The sequence below is a fragment of the Pteronotus mesoamericanus genome, unplaced genomic scaffold (assembly GCF_021234165.1).
Source record: "Pteronotus mesoamericanus isolate MK-2021 breed Mesoamerican mustached bat unplaced genomic scaffold, CSHL_Meso_final contig_263, whole genome shotgun sequence".
Lineage (NCBI taxonomy): Eukaryota > Metazoa > Chordata > Mammalia > Chiroptera > Mormoopidae > Pteronotus > Pteronotus mesoamericanus.
In genome coordinates, this window is record NW_026555112.1 from 13,908,392 (window position 1) to 13,929,967 (window position 21,576).

The 21,576-nt window shown below is 45.6% G+C and overlaps 2 protein-coding genes across 2 annotated transcripts in view; one reads left to right on the forward strand and one right to left on the reverse strand.

Moving 5' to 3' along the window:
• Nucleotides 1-1,496: 1,496 nt before the first annotated feature.
• Nucleotides 1,497-8,389, forward strand: LTBR (lymphotoxin beta receptor). The gene is made up of 10 exons (XM_054574707.1): nucleotides 1,497-1,784; nucleotides 1,930-2,026; nucleotides 2,271-2,396; nucleotides 2,476-2,628; nucleotides 3,012-3,108; nucleotides 3,254-3,345; nucleotides 5,230-5,337; nucleotides 5,653-5,678; nucleotides 6,247-6,475; nucleotides 6,822-8,389. The coding sequence occupies exons 1-10, from the start codon at nucleotides 1,686-1,688 to the stop codon at nucleotides 7,061-7,063; spliced, it is 1,269 nt and encodes a 422-aa protein (XP_054430682.1). The 5' UTR covers nucleotides 1,497-1,685; the 3' UTR covers nucleotides 7,064-8,389.
• Nucleotides 8,390-9,930: 1,541 nt separating this feature from the next.
• Nucleotides 9,931-21,576, reverse strand: part of VAMP1 (vesicle associated membrane protein 1) — a 53,424-nt gene continuing 41,778 nt past the window's right edge. Inside the window, exon 5 of the mRNA XM_054574710.1 lies at nucleotides 9,931-10,128. Coding sequence (XP_054430685.1) covers nucleotides 10,070-10,128 — 59 coding nt within the window. The 3' untranslated portion in view covers nucleotides 9,931-10,069. The remainder of the gene's footprint in view (nucleotides 10,129-21,576) is intronic.

The following is a 21,576-nucleotide window of genomic DNA, read 5'->3' on the forward strand; positions in this document are numbered from 1 at the left end:
GTGTGGAATGTCTAAAGGGCAGGCAGGCCCCTTCACCCTGGGTAAACCCTCCTTCTCAGACACGCTCCTGCACCAGGGCTCCCCAGATCCATCACCTGGAGCCTGTGCAGCCAGTCAGACCAACCAGGGTAAGGATGAGCACTGAACTGGGCTCCCCGGGGTGGGGGATGGGGACAGTGCCCAGGTGACCTATATCAAGAGAGTAAGTCAGCCCCTCACACTAAGGGAGGCACCCCTGAATCACAAGGAGGCAATGTGGTTGCTGGGATGAGCTGGGACCCAGAAATGGGTAGCCCTGGACTGGCCATGTGACATGGACAAGGCATCGTTCCTTTATTCTGTAAATATGTACTGGACATGCAGTCTGTGTCAGACTGTATGCTAAACACTGGGAATCCAGACTTAAAGATTCAGCCCAGGCCATCACAGAGCTCACAGGAAGATCGTGAGCCTGTCAGCAGCAGGTGCCCGGGTGCAGTCTGCGTGGGGGCTGTGCAGCTTGGGGTGGGCAGGCCCCCGAGGAACCTTGAGGACAGGTGGGACTTAGCCAGGAGCACGGAATCTTGGAGACCGGAGAGCCTGACATAAGAGGGGCAGGGAGGAGAGAGGCAACTGCCAGTCACTCCACGGGCACTGTGAATGGGTTGTAGAGAAATAGTGTGAAAGAAAGCGTCAGCCACTTGAACTGAGCCTCCCTAGAATTCTGGTCTTTTCTACCTGAGTCTTGGTATTCTCATCCTTTAGGTAAGGGGGCTAGATTGGGTGCTCCCTTCAGTTCAAAGGGATCCGCAGGCTCCTGGGTGAAGAAGCTGGGACGGAGGGCCGTGGCAGGCCAACTCCAGCGCAGCTGCGGCCGCCCTGCGCATTGGAAACTCAGTCTACCCAGCCCCCCCCCCCCCCCTTCTCTAAGGACAGGGAAGCAGGGGCTGCACCCTCTGGAGTGCCTTGTATGTGACCTGTGACCATCAGTGTGTGGACTGGTTGGCTTATTATTCCTTTGTAATTTATCTTAAAAAGCCATACAACAGGGCAGAAACCCAGGAACCCAGATAGTTGCCATCCAGGACTTCCGGTTTCCCGCTGCTGCGCCTAGCTGGCTGTTCCTAGGTGTCTGTCCTCTCCGTGTCTGGCATTCCCAGGCCCTCCATTTTCCAGATCTGGCACCCGGCTGGACGTGGCTCTGTCTTGAACTCCATCTCTTCCTGTCAGCTCTGCCCCAGCTGGCCTCTTGGGGCTCGTCTGAGAATTGTCCGCTGGCTCTGCTGCCCCTGTCCCACCAGCTCGGCCTGTCCCTGCAGTCCTCCTCTCCCATTCAGGCTTCCGAAGAAGGGAGGAGGCCGGGTTCCGGCCCCGCTGCCCTCACGTGCTTTCCCGGCGGCCCCCTCCCACCCTGCAGCAGGGCAGCCAAGCCTGTTCCTCTTCCCGATTGCGACAGGCAGGCGGCCCCAGCTCCCAGCGCTCCCTGTCCCCGCCCCGTGGCTGGCTAGCTCCACTCCCACTTCCTGAGCCTAGCCGCTGGAGCCCTGGAGGCCAGGCCAGGCCCGGCGGCTCTGGCCCCCCAGGGCACATCAGGCTGAGTCCTGTCCCAGCCCCTGGGCTCCGGAGGCTGCTGCCACCGCTGCCCAGGAGGTCCAGGCCTCCCACCTTACTCCCAGGCCCTCCACCCGTCTGGTCGACTGGCCGCCATGCGCCGGCGGCCATGGGCCGCCTCCCCCTGTGGCCTGGCCTGGGGGCCACTCATACTAGGCCTCTTCGGTCTCCTGGCAGCATCCCAGCCCCGACTGGTGAGGGAGGGGCCGTGCAGGTGGGTGGGGGTGGGCTTGGATAGGGAAGGGGTGTCTGGGCAGCTCCCTCTCCGGTGTCTCTGCCCTCCCCAGCTAGCCCCTGAATAATTCTTCCTTTACGTCGTCGGCTCATCTCCCCCTGAAGGTGCCCCCCTACCACACGGAGAACCAAACCTGCCGGGACCAGGAAAAGGAGTACTACGAACCCAAGCAGCATGCCTGCTGCTCCCGCTGCCCCCCAGGTGAGAGGCAATGGCGAGAGGAAGCCTGGGGCAGGGTGGCGGGTTACAGGGGACTCCTCACTGCCTCAGGAAGAAGGTAGACACCATCTCCCAGGAAACCCAGCTGGCAGAGACTGCGTGAGAGACACTGGCCATCCTCATGGCAGGCACAGAGAGGGACAAGCCCAGGGCCACACAGCCAGCGGCAGAAGTAAGGGTGGAACCCTAGTCCTCTGACACTCCAGCTGCCCCATTCACATTCTAGGCACTCATGTCTCAGCGGACTGTGGCCCCAGCCAGGACACAGTTTGTGCCATGTGCCCTGAAAATTCCTACAACGAGCACTGGAACCATCTCCACTTCTGCCAGCTGTGCCGCCCCTGTGATCAGGGTGAGTGGGGTGTGCCTGTGGAGGGCCGGGGTCCCCTGGGGGGCAGCCTCTCCACTGAGCTCTTTTGTCTCCCCACAAGTACTGGGCTTTGAGGAGACTGCACCTTGCACCAGCAAACAGAAAACCCAGTGCCATTGCCAGCCAGGAATGTTCTGCGTCCTTTGGGACAGGGAGTGTATACACTGTGAGCCACTCTCTGACTGCCCGCCAGGCACCGAGGCTGAGCACAAAGGTCAGAGGTCACTAAGGGCAGAAGGTAAGGAGGAGGCTGGGTGCCAGGTGACCTTGAATGGGAACAGGGAGCACAGTACTGTGTGCCCGGGGAGCCTCCATGTAGTTCTCTTTGGCATAAAAAGCCTCTTCTCCCTCCCCATGAAAGGCTCTCAGGAGGGATTTATATGCAGACAAATGGAACAGGGATAGGGACAGGGACAGTGCGGGGGTCCCCTCGGCCCTGGGGAAACTCAGCAAGGGGAAGATCAGGAAGGGTGTCAGCTACAGAATGGGCTGGGTATGCACAGAGGGCCCATCCGGTGGGCATAAAGGAGGCTCACAGCTGGGCAGGAGGCTCCTTTTGCCCACTCATCCTGCTTGGCCTTGCCTCTCTCTTGCTAGGTGAAGGCGAGCAGGCTGGTAACACCTGTGTGCCCTGTAAGGAAGGGCACTTCCAGAATACCTCCTCCCCCAGCGCCCGCTGCCAGCCCCACACCAGGTGAGTGTGGCTGTGTTCCTCCCCCCTCCCAGAAGCCCCAGCTGCTGACAAACCCACCGCAGCGCTCAGCTCTCTAGGGCCCTCCTTGCCATTTGCCCCTTCCAGTGGTGTGCCCTCTTGAGTTGGGCTTCTCTTTTCTCCGCAGGTGTGAGGACCAGGGCCTGATAGAGGCAGGACCAGGCACCGCCCAGTCTGACACCATCTGCAGAAACCCATCAGAGACCCCGGAGATACCAGGTGGGGGCCCAGGCTGAGGGGCCCAGGGTGGGGGTGTCTGGGGAAAGGCCTGAATTCCTCTCATCTGAAAGAAATGGGGAAAAGATGAATCCTTCCCTCTCAGAACGGGGGACAAGAAGAACAGTTCCTCAAAGAGAAATTGGAGTGTCCCCAGGCCAGTTTACTTACACACACACACACACACACACACACACACACGCTCATCACACATTTGAAGTTACATATGATACATATAATATGATGCCAAGGCACACTCCCACCCCGATACATAAATGTAACCGATATCGCTGTCGCCATTTTGGGCATATCACCATCATATAATCCATTTACTAGACTGAATGTACTCCTTCTTAGAGTACACACTTTCTTGTTAGAGAGGTAATTCCACATTTGACTTTTCTTTGGGTTTTTTTCAGTGGAGTTACCGGCTTCCTAGCCTAATAGACAATTACAGGATGTTTCTAACAATTATAATCATTATTAATTGGAGGAGAGTTTATTTTATTAACTTTTTAAAATTAGCAAATACGTATAATCTTAGCTTTCATTTACTCAGAGCAAGTCTGTCAGGGACTCTGCAAATACTTGACTTCCCTAATTCATTTAATCCTCTTATGTACCCTCTGAGGTAGTTCTCCTGCCGTCCTCACTGACGGGATAAGGAAAATGAGGCTCTGAGGCTCTGCGACCTGCCCAAGATGTGGTAGCTGGTGTTACACCTTGTTCTCAGGTCCTTCTACCTTTGAATGCGTGTGCACTGTAGAATCTTAGAAGAGTCAGTTACATTAAACTAAACATCACCCATAGAACTGTCCCCTAGCACAGCCACTCTTTACAACTTTTTTAACAGGTCCTCACAAACATTTTTCTTTGTATGTCTGTCTATGCAAGGTTTTTCTAAAAGTGGTGTTATTTCAATATTTTGTAGCTTTTTTCACTCAACTATTTCACACACATTTTTCCATGTCCTCTTATTCATGTTTAACTATATAGCAGATATAATGGGCATTTTAGAGAATCTGAACCCCTCATTTTATATATGAAAAAATAAAAACTGATGCTCAAAGAGGTGAAATGGCTTAAAAGGTCACACAGCTGGGCAGGAACCCAGGTCTCTAAGACTCCAGGTAGAATTTCTTCCCAGGCTTCCCATCCTGCACTCCCTTCAGCCACAGATTTGGGTGGACTGGAGAGGGCCAACTGCCAGCACGCAAACGTCCACGTCTTCCTGACCTTCCTCAGGCACGGTTGATGGGCACCGCCAGCTCCATGCTATGGATGGCAGCACTGAGACCCGTAGAAAGACAAAACTTATCCACTGCCCCCATCCCGAGGAACCGAACTCCCAGCCTCCTTGTTCCCACTCCCTCCTGGACCCTGCAAGGGGGTGGAGACCTTGCAATCCCTAGCCTCCCAGGCAACCCCAGGCAGAATTCAGAAGGGAGGCTCCCCTACTCTCCCATCTCTGTGAACACCCTGCAGGTACAGAGGGCCACGCTCAGTTCCTACAGTGGCCTTTCTGTAAGATGGTTAAGTCCACAGCAACATGGTTCTACCCAGTGGCCTGAGTCCGCTCACAGCCCCAAGCCCCACCCTCCCTGAACGGCCTCCCACCCTGACTTCTAGTGCTTGAAAATCAACTGCCCAGGCTCCTGTCCTTGTGCAGCTGGGACCTGCACCGCCCCAAACCTCTCCATCCACAACAGTTTCTCCTGGCTCTCAGGAGGTCCCCCAAGTCCAACTGAGTTCCCCTTCTCCACAACCCAGGGAGGTGTCTCTAATTCTGCCTTTCTGAAGTCCAGTAAGACCGAAAGGGGAAAGCTGCTCCCTTCCGCTCTGCCCTTCTTGTCCCGTCACGCTGTCTCCTGTTTGCTCTCCTGGCAGGAACTATGCTGGTGCTGGCCATCATGCTGCCGCTGGTCTCCTTGCTGCTCCTCACCACCATCCTCGCCTGCACCTGGAAGAGCCACCCCTCTCTCTGCAGAAAGCTGAGTAGGAAGGGGCCGGATGCAGGCAGGGATGCAGGGCAGCCGCCTGGATGGGGAGGGGGTGGGAGGGTATCTTCAGCTTCCTCCGTACAACCTGTCTGCCCTCCCACATCCTCAAGACTCCCAGTGCCCTGCCCCTGGCATAGACATCATCTCCATCCAGCGCCCCCATTCTGAGGCTGGAGATAAGAGGAACGATAGCCTGTTCCTTGGGGGGCCCCAGGCTGGGCAGCAACACGTTGTGGTGGGGTGTGGAGGGTAAAAGGCTGGGGGCCTGAGGTCTGCCAGAGGCCCGACACCCATTTCATTTTCATTGCAGGATTCCTGCTCAAGAGGCGTCCAGAGGTAAGGAGGAAGGCTGAGGAGGCAGCAGGAGGGGCAGGAAAGGAGAGTGAACAACACGGGGCTAGGCAGGAAAAGAGTGTGCAGGCTTCAACATTCACTCATTCATTCAAAGAATGACTTTCGAGCATACATATGCCAGGCACTGTTCTAGGCCTGGGGATATAGCAGTGAGTAAAACAAAGTAACTGCCCTCCCTGAGTTACATGCCACTGGAGCGAGAATCAAGTTAAGTAAATATGTATCAGGTGGTGATAACTGATAAAAAAAAAAGCAGGCTGGGGAGCGGTGAGTGACAGTGGCAGAGGATGGGGGCATATTATCTTAGACAGCGGACAGAGAGGGCCTCTCTACTGAGCCAGTATTTGAGCAGAGAGCTGAAGAAATGAAGGCAGCAAGGTATATGGGGAAAGGTTCCAGGAAGCAAGAACGGAAAAAGGCCTGCGGCAGGGAGCAGGAGGAGGAGCAGGGGACAACCCCGGCTGCCTCTGCTGGGGTCAGCGGTGGGAATTAAAGAAAGATGGGGTCTGAGGCCCACGTCATTGGTTGATTCTCTGGTCCTCTTCTGCAGGGAGAGGAATCCAATATTACTGATGGAAACTGGGAGCCGCCCGGCGTCAACCCACATTTTCCCGACCTTGTAAAGCCACTTCTGCCCATCCCTGGAGACTTGCCCCCAGCCCCGGCCTGGCCCCCGACATCCCCAGGTTTGGAGGTAGATGCTCTCCAACAGCAGAGCCCCCTGAGCCAGGCCAGGGAGCTGGAGGCTGAGCCCCCAGAGCAAGGCCAGATGGCCCACGGTGAGCAGGGGGAAGAGTGGGAGGGGGCGGTGGGGTCGGAAGGACGGTGGGCAGGGGGAGCGGGTGGGAGCCAGACAGAAATGAGAAGACTAAACGGAGGCAAAACAGGACTCTGACAGCCAGCCAGAGTATCCCAGCTAGAAAGGAAGAGACTGAAAAACCCAGAAACAGGCATGAATGCAGAGCTCAAGGAGCCAGTTGCAAATGGGAGTGGAAACAGAGAGGAAAGGGAGAAGGCAGAAGAACGAGGGCCTTCAGGAAGCAGGGGAAGCGCTGCAGGGGCACACGGGCCTTCCCCCTCAACACTGCGCCCTCAGCCCCTCTCACTCTGCCTCCCTTTCCACAGGTACCAATGGCATTCATGTCACTGGCGGGTCTGTGACTGTCACCGGCAACATCTACATCTACAATGGACCAGTACTGGGTGGAGCACGGGGCCCCGGAGACCCCCCTGCTCCCCCAGAGCCTCCCTACCCCATCCCTGAGGAGGGTGCCCCTGGTCCTCCCGGGCTCTCTACACCCTACCAGGAAGATGGCAAAGCTTGGCACCTGGCCGAGACAGAGACACTGGGGTGCCATGCCCTCTAACAGGGCCAAGGACCCAATTTGTCACCCATGCTTCATGGTGTCTGAAAGAAGCCAAGAGGAGGGAGGCATAAGAGCACCTTCTCACGGTGGCTGCCCTACCCGCACAGGTTTGACGGAGGGTCTGGGTAGAGCCCCATGAGAGGCAAACCCCAAGGGGCTGGGCCTCAGACACGTCTTCGAGAGCAGGGCCAGGCACTGGCTGGGTACAGTGCCCATCACTGGACTCTCACCGCCGCCTGAGCAGGCCTGAGACTTCTTTGCAGACCCCGTTGCCCACTGGGGCTGTACCAGCTCAGCTTCAGGCACAGGCAGAGCGTATGATGCCTGCTGCTGCCCACCATGGCACTCTGCACCCAAAGCATGGCACAGAAGGGAGCCAGCTGCACGGTCACTTGCAAGGACATCACTGGGACCTCTAACAGATTCATGGCGCTCATCCTCAAGCTTCGGAGGCACTTCAAGGACCCACATTTCATATGGACTGAGGTAGACCCGGGATGAAGATGGAGTTGCATGGAGGACCACCATTCCCCTCCTAGAGAAGAAAGGGAGTCATTAAAAACTGGGGTTTGGGGTAGGGTTTCTAGGTGAAGGAAGAGTTTCAGAGGGGGAGGAAAATGGCAAGTGTATTTATAAATTGTAACCACATGCAAATAAAGTGGAGACTGAGACCTAGATAATTTATTTTCTGGGGATTCACATAGAAATACTCTTCCACTGGGCAATGTCAAAGGCAAAGGTCCAAACATTAAAATGTAATCCCACAAAAGTATTTCAATATGTGATTCAGTTAATAATAGGATTAGCCAGTGATCACTGAAAACAAGCCAGGTAGCGTTTAAATGCTTTACGATAATAATGTATGTCGACCTCACCACATCCCCATGAGCTAGACATTACCAGTATTCCCATTTAACGACTAAGGAAGCCGAGGCAGAGAGAGGGCAAGGCATGCCCCCAGTGCAACCGCAAATGGCAAAGCTGGGGTTCGCACCTCGCTAGTCGGGCTCCAGAGGCTTCGGGGAAAAGCTCCACATACCACACCCTTCCAGAATTTCTTTGCACAAGTAAAATGGGCTGGTTTTCTTAAAGAACCAGACTTCCTGCATGTTCCACGGGCATCGAGTCTCACAGCCACAATGGAGAGTGAGTGGAAAAGTGGTCTGCAAGGAATTTGATTGAAGGGAAAAATATGACTTGAGACATAGAATGTGAGAGGCCAAATCCCCATCCTGTGGGAGCTGAGATCTAGGCTGGCCTCCTTTCTCTCAGAAGGAGCACTCATGGTTTTAACTTTGTTTACTTATTGTTGTCTTATTTTATTTCTTGCCCAAAAGAACTTTAAATCCCCTCAAGCTCTCTTATTAGTAAATGTCTGGGCCCCAAGCATTTATTTACCATGATGCCCAATAGAGACGACCTGAGCCTGAAGGATCATGAGCAGGACGGCTGCCGGCTGACTGCTCCTTCCATAAAAGGCCACCATCTGGGTCTAATGTGAAGAACTCTGTTGCTAGGGCTTGTCAGGATGGTGTGGCTATAAAACACATACTGCAGGAGCCATCTGATCCAAGTGAAGGGATGGGTTATTTAAGGTTGACCATGAAAATATTCAGTCCAGCTTCCTTGGTTGAGAAGTAAATAATGGCAAGCTGTATCTTGAGAGAGTTAAATCCTCCTGATTTGCAGGAGACTAGAGCCAGACAACGTGAGTCCTTAACGATTGTTGCAATGTGTTTAGATAAAAAACAAATGTTATACATTTGCAGCAAAATAAAAGGGAAAACATTTTAAAGAAGAGGTGCTAAGGCACAGTCCTATGTAACATCATTCAAAATGAGGATTATATCTGCCTGTAGTAATTTGCTAGGGCTGCCGTAACAAAGTACTGCACATTGGGAGGGCTTAAACAACAAAATGTTATTTTCTCACAGTTCCGGAAGCTGGAAGTCCAAGATCAAGGTGTCAGCAGAGTTGGTTTCTCCTGAGGAGGCCTTTCTCCTTGGCTTGCTGATGGCGGTCTTCTCCCTAGATCTTCGCAAGGTCTCCTCTCTGTGTGTGTTGGTGTTCCAATCTTCTCTTCTCATAAGGACACCAGTCATACTGGATTAGGGCCCACCCTAATAACCTTATTGTAATTTAATTATCTCTTTAAAGACCCTATCTCCACATACAGGCCATGTTCTGAGGCATAGAGGGTTAGAACTTGAACGCATGAATTGTGGGAGACAGAATTCAGCAGCCCCTAACACTGCCCATGAGTATTTAGCCAGTGCTGAGTTAATACAGCCTCCAGGAGCATGCTTTATATTGAGAGGAGCTCCTGTCTAGAATGAAAGCTGATAGAAGAGTCAATGAAGACAGACTCTTGACAGTTGTCTTCAAAAGATGGAACCAGATACAATAGTAGTTAACGATAGGATAATTAAGCCTGAATCTAGGTAGTCTTTCATATATCATTTTTGAGAATCCCACTCCTATACCACATGGAGGAAAAAACCAATACTGCATCCGCCCAGTGTCAATGTGGGTGCAGGGAGGCCAGTAAGGAGAGGAGGACAGCAATCCAGAAGAGAGAGGGACATAATTATGTATAGTGTGGCGGCAGTGGGACATGGTGGTATGTATGCCTGGGGTAACAAAAGATTTTTTTAAAAGATGGAGTGGTTCACGTTGACAGCTGTGATGGACTCTTCCTGTGACCTACCCAACAGACTTCCACACTTTTCCCAGGAACAGAACCCCATTTCTGTACCGACGCAGATACTCCATGGTATCGGGAGGCCCTTCCTCCAGTCCCAGGAGCCAGTAAAATCCATTGCCCTTGGCCAGGAATTGGTTTAGGACGGAGCCCGGGATCCTTTTCAGGCCAATGACATGGGCAGGGAAGTCTCGTTCTTAGGGCAAAAAGCATTTTGAGGAAAAAGTTTGTGGTTTTCCTTGTACTTCCTTTCTTGTTTGGGGGATGTTTGTCTGAGGACATCAGCCTGAGCTGGGGCAGCCATCTTACCAGCAGGAGGAAACAGCCATGGAGATACAAAGCCAGTCCTCTGAGGATGGAGATCCTGGAAGAAAAGCAAGAACCTCATTCAGGAGGCATCCTTGAAGAGTGGAACCCACCCACAGCTTGGGTTTCTTTTTACGAGAGAAAAACAAACCCCGACTTGAGTAAATCACAGTAAGTCAGCTTTCCCTCCCTTTTTTTAGTTTTAATTTTATCTGTTTCCTCTTTTGGAGCAAGTAAGTTATTCATGTGGTTCAAAATTCAAAAAGCATCAAAGAGTAAACAGGGAAATGTCTCTTCACCCCTGTCCCTCAGCCACCATGGCCCTCCCACTGGAAGCAACCAGTGCGACTGTTTCTGATGCTTTCCCAGAGGTAACTTGTGCATATTCAAAAATATGTATACACATGTATTTCATTCCTCTTTTTTTCCTGCCAGTGGTAGCATGTTCTCTGCCTATTCTTCCCCTTACCTTTTTCATTTGTCAAAATAAAATAGTTTGGCCATAATTCCATATCAGTATCACAAAACTTCCTCCCTAATTTTTATATCTGTGTAGTGTCTCATTATATGGCTGCATCATTTAACTAGAACCCTTTGAAGATTTTAAATTCATTTCCAATCTTTTACAAACATTCCATAATAATAATCTGTGTGGTTTTGCACATGTGAGAGTATTGCCATCAAAAATCTTGCTGGAAGTAAAATGGTGGGTACATATATTTTATCTTGATAAATATTACCAAACTGCTCTCCAAATAGAGTGAATGTCAGAAATGTTTAAGTGTCCATTGTCACATGCAAACACCAGCATCTCTGTGCTATTCAGCAGTTTGATCTTTGCCAGTTCTGAAAGGTGAAAAATGTGACCCCAGTGTAACCTTTCTTTGCACTTCTTATTGTGAGGGAAGTTTTTTATTTCACCGTGTGTGCATATTTTCCTATGTTAAAGAGTTATTTGTAATTTATGTTCCACTAATTATTCATACCTCCTCCTATTTTTCTACTGGACAATTTCCTAATGTTATGTTGTTATCCCAAATCATTTATTGAATAATAAATTTTTCTTCACTAATTTGAAATGCTGCAATTGTAAGTCAAATTTGTATATGAATTTGAATTTACTTCTGGATTTTCAATTCTCTTCCTTCTGTCTTTTTAATTTGCTAGCAACACAGTCTTTCAACTATTTTAGCTTTATATTTTAATATCTATTAGGGCTCCTTTTAATCTTCTTTGTCAAAATTTTCCTAACTATATTTTATTTCTTATTCCACATGAACTTTAAAATCAGCTTATTTAGAACCTCCCCTCACACCTCCCCCCCACAAAGAACTCCTATTGGTATTTGTATTGAGATTGCATTAAATTTCTTTATTTTTTTAAAGAATTTATTTATTTATTTTTAGAGAGAGGGGAAGGGAGGAAGAAAGAGGGGGAGAGAAACAGCAATGTGTGGGAGGTACATCAATTGGTTGCCTCTCACACTCCTTAACCAGGGACCTAGCCCACAGCCCAGGCATGTGCCCCACCCTGAAATCAACCCAGTGAACCCTCCTGTTCACAGGCGGGTACTCAATCCACCGAGCCACATCAGCCGGGGCCAATGTAATTTTTTTTTGTTTTTAGATGTATCCTGGTTGTTGCCAGTACCAGTAGTTTGCTTTCCTTTAAAAATTTTGCTATGTAGTGTTCTACTGTATGAATATACCTAAATTCAATTTTCTGTTCTCCTAGTTCTTCCCACTTTAAAGGCTGTTTTGAATTTAGAGCAGTTATGTATAAATTATTACAAACATTCTTGTACATGTCCTTTTATAGACATCTGTACTCACTCCTCTTGAGTATATACCCAGAAGTAGAATTGCTAAATCACAAGGCAGAAATATATAGTTTTAGTAAATATTGCTGACACATTTTTAGTTGAAATATATCTGACATGTATCATGTGTAAATATAAGGTGTGCAGCATGTTAATTTGATACATAGGATTGTCATTGTAGTGATAATTAGCACTTCTATCATGTTACATACATATCCTTTCTTTAAGTGGCTGGAGTAACTGAGTTCTAGTCTCTTGGCAAGTTTGATGATGGTAACACAACATTGTTGTCTGTATTCACTGTACTGTGCTTTAAATCTCTAGGACTTATTTAGTACTCATTGGAAGTTTATACCCTTAAACAACATCTGTCCTATCTTCCACCTCCCACTAAAACATTTATTTCTAAAATGATGGAAATAATATACAATCCTGCATGCAATGCATGAGAGTTCCATTACTTAACATATTCATCAAAACTTGGTATTTCAGTCATTTTAATATTAGCCACTTTAATGGGTGTATTTCTCTGTGGAGCTTCTTTTCTTAATCAATTGTTTGCTCTGGAATAATTTTAGAATTACAGAAAAGTTGCAAAGATAGCAGAGAGAGTTTTAATAAATCCTCCACCCAGCTTCCCTTAATGTTAATACCTTACATGATCACAGTACATTAGTCAAAACCAAGAAATTAACATTGTTAAAATGCTAATTAACTAAACTACAGACTCTGTTGAGATTTCACCAGTTTTTTCCCTGATGCCCTTTTTCTGTTTCAGGATCCGAACCAGGACACCACATTCTGTTCAGTGGTCATGATCTTTAGTCTTCTCTGACCTGTAACAGTTTCTGCCTTTTCTTGTGTTTCATGACCTTGGCAGTTCTGAGAAGTATTGGTTAGTTATTTTATAGAATGTCTCTCCATTTGGGTTTGTCTAATGTTTTCTCAGGATTAAAAACTGCCCAGCTTTCCTCCGAAGCGGTGATACCATTTTGCAGTCCCACCAGCAGGGAAAGTTCCTGCAGCTCCACGGCACTTGGCAGTCTTATTTTTGTTTAGGTGGTACCTTACTGTCATTTTAATTTGCAGTTCTCTAATGACAAATGATGTTGGCCATATTTTCATATGTTTATTTGCCATCTATATATCTTACTTGCTGAAGTGTCTTTTCAGATATTTTGCCCATTTTAAATTGGGTCATTTGTTTTCTTATTCAGTTTTAAGAATTCTTTATGTAATCTAGATACAAGTCTTTTATCACATATATGTGATTTGCAAATATTTTCTCCTAGCCTGTGGTTTGTCTTTTCATTCTGTCAACATATCTGTCACAGAGCAGAAGTTTTTAACTTTGAAAAGGTCCAATTCATCAATTTTATTCTTGTAATACCTGAAAACTTATCACCAAACCCAAGGCCACACAGATTTTCTCCTGTATTTTCTCCTAGATGTTTTAAAGTTTTACTTTTTAAATTTAACAATATTTTTTAAATTGAGCCATTAGTCTTGTATATGAGAAATGTGAATTTTTTGTTTTTACACATAAATATCCAATTGTTCCAGCACCATTTGTTGAAGTTTCTTTCTTCATTGAGTTGCCTTTGACTCTTGGTCAAAAATTAGTGGATAATCTTCCCATGAGTTCACTTCTGAGCTCCCTGTTTGCTCCAATGGCCTGCGTGTCTATACTTTTGCTAACAACACTGTCTTAATTACTGTAGCTTCCTAATAAGTCTTGAAATTGGCTATTATGATTTTTCCAACTGTTGGCCTTTTTTTAGTTCCTTTCAGTTCCATTTCTTTTCCATATAAATTTTAGCATTCACTTGCTGACTTCTACAAAAAAAAATTAAAATTTAAATTAAGAAAAGCCTGCTGGAGGATAAGCAGTAGGTACAAAATAGGCAGGGAGAGGTTAAGAATAGTATAGGAAATGGAAAAACCAAAGAACTTATATGTACAACTCATGCACATGAACTAAAGAGGTAGAGGAATGCTGGGGAGTGGGGCGGTATACGGTGGAGGGGAATAAAGGGTAGAAAAAAATGGGACAACTGTAGTAGCATAATCAATAAAATATATATTTAAAATTTTTTAAAAGAAACTTCTAGAAATAAACAATATGTAAGTTAAAAAAAAAAAAAAAAAAAAGCCTGCTGTGAGCCCTGGCTGGTGTGGCTCAGTGGATTGAGTGTCGGCCCATAAAGCCAAGGGTCACAGGTTGGATTCCCAGTCAGGGCACAGGCCTGGGTTGCGGGCCAGGTCTCCAGTGAGGAGCGTGCAAGAGGCAACCACACATTGATGCTTCTCTCCCTGTACTTCTCCCTTCCTTCCCCTCTCTCTAAACATAAATAAATAAAAATCTTTAATAAAATAAAAAAATGTTAATGCTCATGCATACACTTAAAAAAAAAGCTTGCTGTCATTTCGATTGAGGATGTATTGACTCTATAAATCAAATTAGAGAGAACTTGACATCTTTACAATATTAATTTTTCAATCCACAAAGGTAATATATTATTTCTCCATTTATTTACATCTTTAATTCTTTGTTTTTTTATTTAATTTTTTGATGATTTATCAGCAGTTTGTAGTTTTCAGAATTCAGATGCTGCACACAGTTTGTTACATTAATACCTAAGTTATTAATACTAATACCCATTAATAACTTAATGGAACAGGGTAAGCTATTATAAATTGTATTTTTTTAAATTTCAAATTCCAATTGCTTATTGTTGATATGTGAAAATATGATTGCTTTTTGAATATTGGTCTTGTATCTTACAGCCTCGCTAAACTCACTTAGTAGTTCTGAGAAACTTTTTGTAGATTCCTTGGTGTTTTTCATAGACAATCATGTTATCTTCAGACAAAGACAGCTTTATTTCTTCCTTCCCAATTTGTAGGCCTTTTATTTATTTTCATACCTTATTAAGATACTAGCTAGGACTTCCAGCATGATATTGAATAGGAATTCTGGTCATAAACTGTGACAACAAAATGATCATTTCTGTCAGAGCATTCACATTTGGTGTAGCATTTACAGACTAAATACAGCAATTGTACTAACACTAATATGCCTAACATTTAGAGAAGCCAGTGTGGGACAGGGATAGATGAAAAGAAACAGCTAATATGTTCTATAAAGTCATTACATATATTTTTATATTCTAGTACTAATATGATTATTCTTTTCCCACCTTGATCTACTGCTATTTGTACCTTATAATAAGCTTGTGCAAAAATATTTAGTACAGAAATCAGCTGATGGTTAGGTCGATCCAGTTCTTGCTCAGGTCAAAAATTTTCCATAGGTATTACATCTGACAAGTCTTTAATGCAATTCCCAATACATTTGATCATCAGTATGAGTATTATCATAAGATTTATTTACATGAGGTAGTCGAATCTTACTAACACCACCAATGTTACACCTTATTGCAGTATGATCAAGGTACAACTCAGTTTCAAAACAGTAAAAATTACAGGTATTTGCTTTCTTACTATCAGAATCTACCTTTGCCCACTGAATAACTGCTAAGAATAGGAGTCATCAAAACTGGCCATGACTCATTATTTCTGGGTTCCAAGTTAACTGGGGACAAAGCCAAGCATCATCCGACCTTATCTCACAGGCTTACCTAGGACTGGTTTCCATTCCACGAGTGAGATTTAGAATAGTCTTTATCCTCACTAACTGTACTACAGGCTATGTTTTATTTTGACCTACTTGGGGTGAGACAAGTGTTCCAGAGAACTCTTGTAAGTTTGCAAGTCTATAACATCCCCATAGGTGTGCCTCTTAATCCTTAACAGTTAGGATCGAGAGCCACCTTAACCTCCATTTGTATTAAAATGGTTGAGAGATTCTGTTGGGTTATATAGTACAAGCCCTTTCCCAACCCTGGGTTCTGGCTCTGTCCAGCATTAATTGTTGACTAGGTCTGACTATCCTTCCAGCCTAAGTCCCATCATTTGCCTACCTCCTGAAAAGATCTCCCTCTAATCTGCCTAGTCCAGTTAATAAATCTTTTCCTCTGAATGCTGCTCTTCCTTAAAAGTAAACTCCACTTGTCCTAGGATACCTAGACTGGCACCTATCTCCCCTAAGCATCTTTTCTCTTATGGGCCAGTTTTCTAATCCACCATGTGTGATGATGCCATTGTGTACTAAAGTAATGGCCCAAGTGCAGTTAGGACACGTGTTTTATACCCAAAAGTGCTGGATCCCTCCTGGTGGGGTCAGATGAGTGGTAGTCACACCTCCACGTAGTTTAGTCTGCGTATGTCACAGGCCTCTCACAGCCTTCGTTATCTCGGGCTGGGGCCATTCTGCAGGGGAACTCACATCCACCATGTGATGCCCACTCTTTTAATCCCCTCAGGGACCCATTTCCATCCACAAAAACAAGGGTGGTATGTGTTTGTGCATAGCACACTGTGGTATGTTGGGCGCGCTGCCATTATATGTCGTCAGTTATAACCAGAGACTTCTCTGAACATTTGATCAACAAGACTTGCAGTTACGCAGTCATCAGTCTTTTGGGAGCTGGACCCCACATGGTTTGAAGTCACAGTAGAAATCAGTTCTCAGAAATTCCTTCCCAAATGATATCCTATGTAACAAATTTAGCCTGAAAATTAAGAGTTAGAGATACTGGCACATCACTAGAGTTCTGTTTAGTCATTAACAATTGGGGTAGTTCATCATCATATCGTATGAGCAGAACGTCTCCCAGAGCAATGTCCACTCTGGATGGCACTGGACCTTAGCAGGTTACAAAAGCAGGGGGGGTCTCAGCAAACATAGCTTTATCCTTCCTAGGCACGTATGGGAGATCACTGATCAATGTTTCTCTCTCACATCGATGTTTCTCTCCCTCTTTCTCTTCCTCCCTCTCTAAAAAATCGGTAAATAGCCCTGACTGGTATGGTTAGTTGGTTGGTCAGTGTCCCACAAAGTGAGAGGTTGCAAGTTTGATTTCTGTGTCCAATCAATGTTTCTCTCTCACATCATTGTTTCTCTCCCTCTTCTCCCTCCTTTCCCCTCTCTTAAATAAGTAAATAAATAAATAAATATTTTTAAAAATATTTGTTTAAAGATTCAATAAACATATCCTTGGGTGAGGGTTAAAAAAAAAATAGTACTATGCAGTATGTGGTTTAATCTGCTTATCTAATCCAATAACATGTCTTTTTTCCCTATTAATAAGTATACTTTTAAAACATCATTTTAATAGCTATTTTATATTCCATCATTTATAATACACCTATCCAATCACTTTTGTTGGACAGTTAGATTGTTTCTTTTTCTTTAAAAAAATTGGTGTTATAAAAAAATTTTCACAGACCATCTTTATAGCTAAATCGTTGCACATACCTTCACTTATTTCCCTAGGATATAGTCTTAGAAGCAGAATTGTTGAGTCAAAAAGTGTGAGCATTTTTAAGGCTTTGACGTCAGACAGCCCTGACCTTGAATCTGGCTTAGGGCATGTGGCCTGAGGCAAATCACATCTGCAATTTCCAAAACTGTCTTCCAAAGTGGCTATACAATTTTGGGTGTTGAGTTCGTGACCTGTGCTCCTTCTCCCCTTATTTGCTATTTGTCACATTTTATTGTATTATTATTACTCTTCGTCCATAGGTGGCGCACTCTTCCCTGATTGTAAGCCCCAGGGCAAGGCCTTGTGCATATTCCTCACTGTATCCTCATCAGCAACCAGCAGAGAGTTCAGTGCCCAGTTAGAGGCAATTTGGTGATGCAAAAGAGTAATGGTATGGAAGAAAGACACCAAGGTCCCATCCCCAACGTTACCACTACTAGCATTTGTGATCATAGACAAAGCCTTTCATGACCGGGCCTGTCCTGTCCATACTTAACACCTCTCATTCTGTGCTTTTACACTAGCAATTCTGAGCTAATGGTTGCCAGAGCTAACAGTTTTCAGAACACACCTTGTCTTTGTGCATTTGCCCACATTCAGGACTGGTAGCCTACAGTGTGCCTTCACACAATTTAGGAAAAGATGCCTTTTCCTCCCTGTGGAGTGCAACTAAATTTCTGGCCTCACTCATCCCTTGGCCTAGCACCATACTGCATTGACCAGCCTGCATACCATCTCCAAAACCCGGAACAAACACAGCTAGCTCACCTGGCAAACCCCTGCTCATCCATCATGTCATAGCTCAAATGTTACCGCCTCTGTTAAGTCACCTTGCTCTAGCAGATGCATTTGGCTTTCCTGCTAAGCTTCCCCTATTTTTTAAACAGCCTCCATGAAAGCAACTGTCTTTACTGAATTATGGTTGTTTGCCTACATAACTTTCTACCACATTATATTATTTTCAGTGTTTTTCTTCTTTTATTCTTCAAACAAAGCCCAGTGCCTGACACATAGGAAGTGATTGATAAGCTTGAATGAATGAATGAATGGGTGACATTTTACCTCTCTGGTCCTCCTGTTGCTTGTCTGAGAACAAAAGAATCGGATTAAGAGATGCTTGAAGTTCCTGCCAACTCTAAAATTCTATTTTCTAATATACATTAAGTAAATATTTGGTGAACAAACATATTGCACCTAACAAAAAGAAAATCCCTTTAAAGATGTGTTTTAAGGGAAATAAGTTAATTTCTTTGTTTCCTTCTGGAAGCAAGCCAGTATAAGTTTTTTGAGTCTCATATTGATATTTTGCCTTACCTCTGGAAACTTCTCAGAGACATTTCAGACCATCTGAAATAGGATTGAAGAATTGCCTTAGGAAAGACTTTCAGAGAATGGCTCACCTTTCACCTCATTATGTTGATTACCTATTTTTTTTAATTTAAAAAAAATATTTCATTTATTTATTTTTAGAGAGAGGGGAAGGGAAGAAGAGAGGGAGAGAAACATCAATGTGTGGTTGCCTCTCACATGCCCCCTACTGGGTACCTGGTCCCAGTGCCCTGACTGGGAATTGAACCAGAGATGCTTTGGTTTGCAGGCTGGCATTCAATCCACTGAGCCACACCAGCCAGGGCTGATTACCTACTTCTGTTAGTTGCCCTTCTCAGATATTTTCCCAAAAGGGATGACTATTTTCAACACAAGGAAGCTTTTTAGCTCCAGAGAGGCTAAAGTTATTTCTCTCATGAGAAGAAATTTTACCCTGGGTGCTTTCTCCTACTCTAGAGATCTTGTCCTTAAGTGGACATTGTCAATCTTTTTAGAATGGCAGCAAATCTATTCAAGAACAATAAGTTTCTGAGACACTAATAGAAGTAGAGATTTAAAGTGGGAGCTTTTACAAACTATACGGGATCCCCAAAGGGTCTGCTATTTCCTTGAAATTCTATTCACAATACTGTGTACATGTGTCTTTTCTAAAGGAAAATCAACTCTCTTCACATTCTTAGAGGAGCCACTTGACCCCCAAAAAGTTAAGTGAGAACCACTGGTCTAGAGTCTGGGCTAAAATAGCCTGGAAAGTATAGGGGCTTTTAAGATCAGACAATGCTCTGGCGCATTCTTTTGGGTTATACTAAAGACGGATTGCTCCAAGGACAGACTGGAGTCCTTGGGACTGAGTCCCTCCGCCTGTATCAGTGGCCCTCTAGTAGGGGCTTCCCCAAATCCCTTGGACTGACTGAAATCCAACCTGTTCTGCAGATACAGTAAAGCTTTGCCGGCGGTGGGGGGAGGATGTTGGAAATCTGGAATCTCTACCCTTATGTTTCAATAGTAGTAATGGCCTTGGAGACTGAAAATTGGGTTCCTGGGAGGGCAGGAGGTCTTCTGAAAACCCGAATCACTGTTCTGCCACAAGAGGGCACCCAAAACCCAGACAGATGGGACATGGAGCATCCTGCCTCCACTCAAATTAAGCATGTGACTGGGGAGCAGCAAAGTTCCTTGCACTGAGCCAAAGCTTGAAGCACCTGGTATTACAATTGGCCCCAAAGCCCTTCTACGGATACCCAGTGTCCCCTAAAGGGCCTTGATGCTCTTTTTAGTGCAAAGTTTGTATACGGTTTTTGCTGGCGTCAGTCCCCTGGCTGGAGGTGACCTGAACTGCACATTCCGCCCTAGAGTCGGCCCTGGATGTGTAATTTAAATTGCAAAGATCCTGACCCCAGCGCACACAGGTAGCGCACACGCAACTCGTCTCCACTCTTGGAGTCACTCCGGGGCCCTGCAGAGTCCTCACCCGGTGTTCAGAGTCATCAGTGTGATTTCAGCGGTATGCAGAGGGTGTCATAAAAGTATCTCTAGAGTTGTGATCCACTCAGACAAAAAGAATAAGGAAAGGATCTGGTATTAGACTGAGTTACTAAGAGTAGCTGAATCTTGATTGGGGATCCCAGGCTGCCTTGTACTCTAGTGAGGGTGCAACTTAGATCCAGAAGTCAGGATGCAAGTCTAAACCCATCAGAAGGGTATGGACATAGACAACATCAAAAACATCAAATTTATAGAGTTCAAAACATTTATGGAAACTTAGTGTACTCAGTCAAGAAGACTCACCTACGTACACATGGACCCCAGGTCTGGCCTCCTAGCATCAAATCTCTGGCAAATAGAGAACTTCAGCCTTCTTGAGGTGCTAATCACTGATCATGGTCATACGTTGTCCACTTAAGATAGTAAAACTGATTCCTTAGTGGACAGGTATCCTTTTAACTCCAGGAAAGTTTGGAATTAACATGGTGGCTTTTTACTTTGTCAGCTTAGCTGAGATGAAACCACATCTTGGAATTCCCTCCCTTTATGGTTCCATGTTAGGGTTGACCACAAGAGAAATGTATATGAGATCTGAAAGGTTGAAAGCCAGAATTGAAGCAATGGCAAGTCTTGTGTGCATCTCCATGGCAAAAGGAAGATGTGGAGAAAGTCAAGAACATAATGTATGCCCTGGCTGGTGTGGCTCAGTGGACTGAGCACCAGCCTGCAAACAAAAAGGTCACTGGTTTGATTCCCAGTCAGGGCACATGCCTGGGTTGTGGGCCAGGTCCCCAGTTGGGGGCATGTGAGAGGCAACCAATCAATTTTTCTTTCCCTCTCTCTCTCCCTCCCTTTCCCTCTCTCTAAAACTAAAAAATAAATAAATAAATAAATAAGATTTTTAAAAAGAGAACACAGTGTGTGAACAAAATGGAAAGATCAATAAAGAGATAGAAGACCTAAAAAGAAACACACACAAAAAAAATCTGGAGCTGAAAATTACAATAACTGAAATGAAAAATTCACTAGAGAAATTCAGAGGCAGTTTTGAGCAGCCAGAAGAATCAGCAAACTTGAAGATAGGACAATGGAAATTGTCAAGTTTGAGAAATACACACACAAAGAAGATTGAAGACATGCAAACACAGCCTAAAGAACCTGTAAGAAGGATCAATATACACGTCATGGAAGTCCCAGAAGGGCAACAGAGATGAAAGGGGACAGAGAGAATTTTGAAGGAATAATAACTGAAAACTCCCACATTTGATGAAATATATGAATATAAATACCCAAGAAGCTCATAGAACTCCAAGAAAGATAAATTCAAAGAGACCCACACCAAAATACATTACAATCAAACTTTCAGAAGGCAAAATGAAGAATCTTGAGAGCAGCAGGAGAGAAACAAATCATCACACACAAGGGGCATTCAATAAGAAAATCAGGAGATTTCTCAACACAAACTTTGGAGACCAGAAGATAGTGG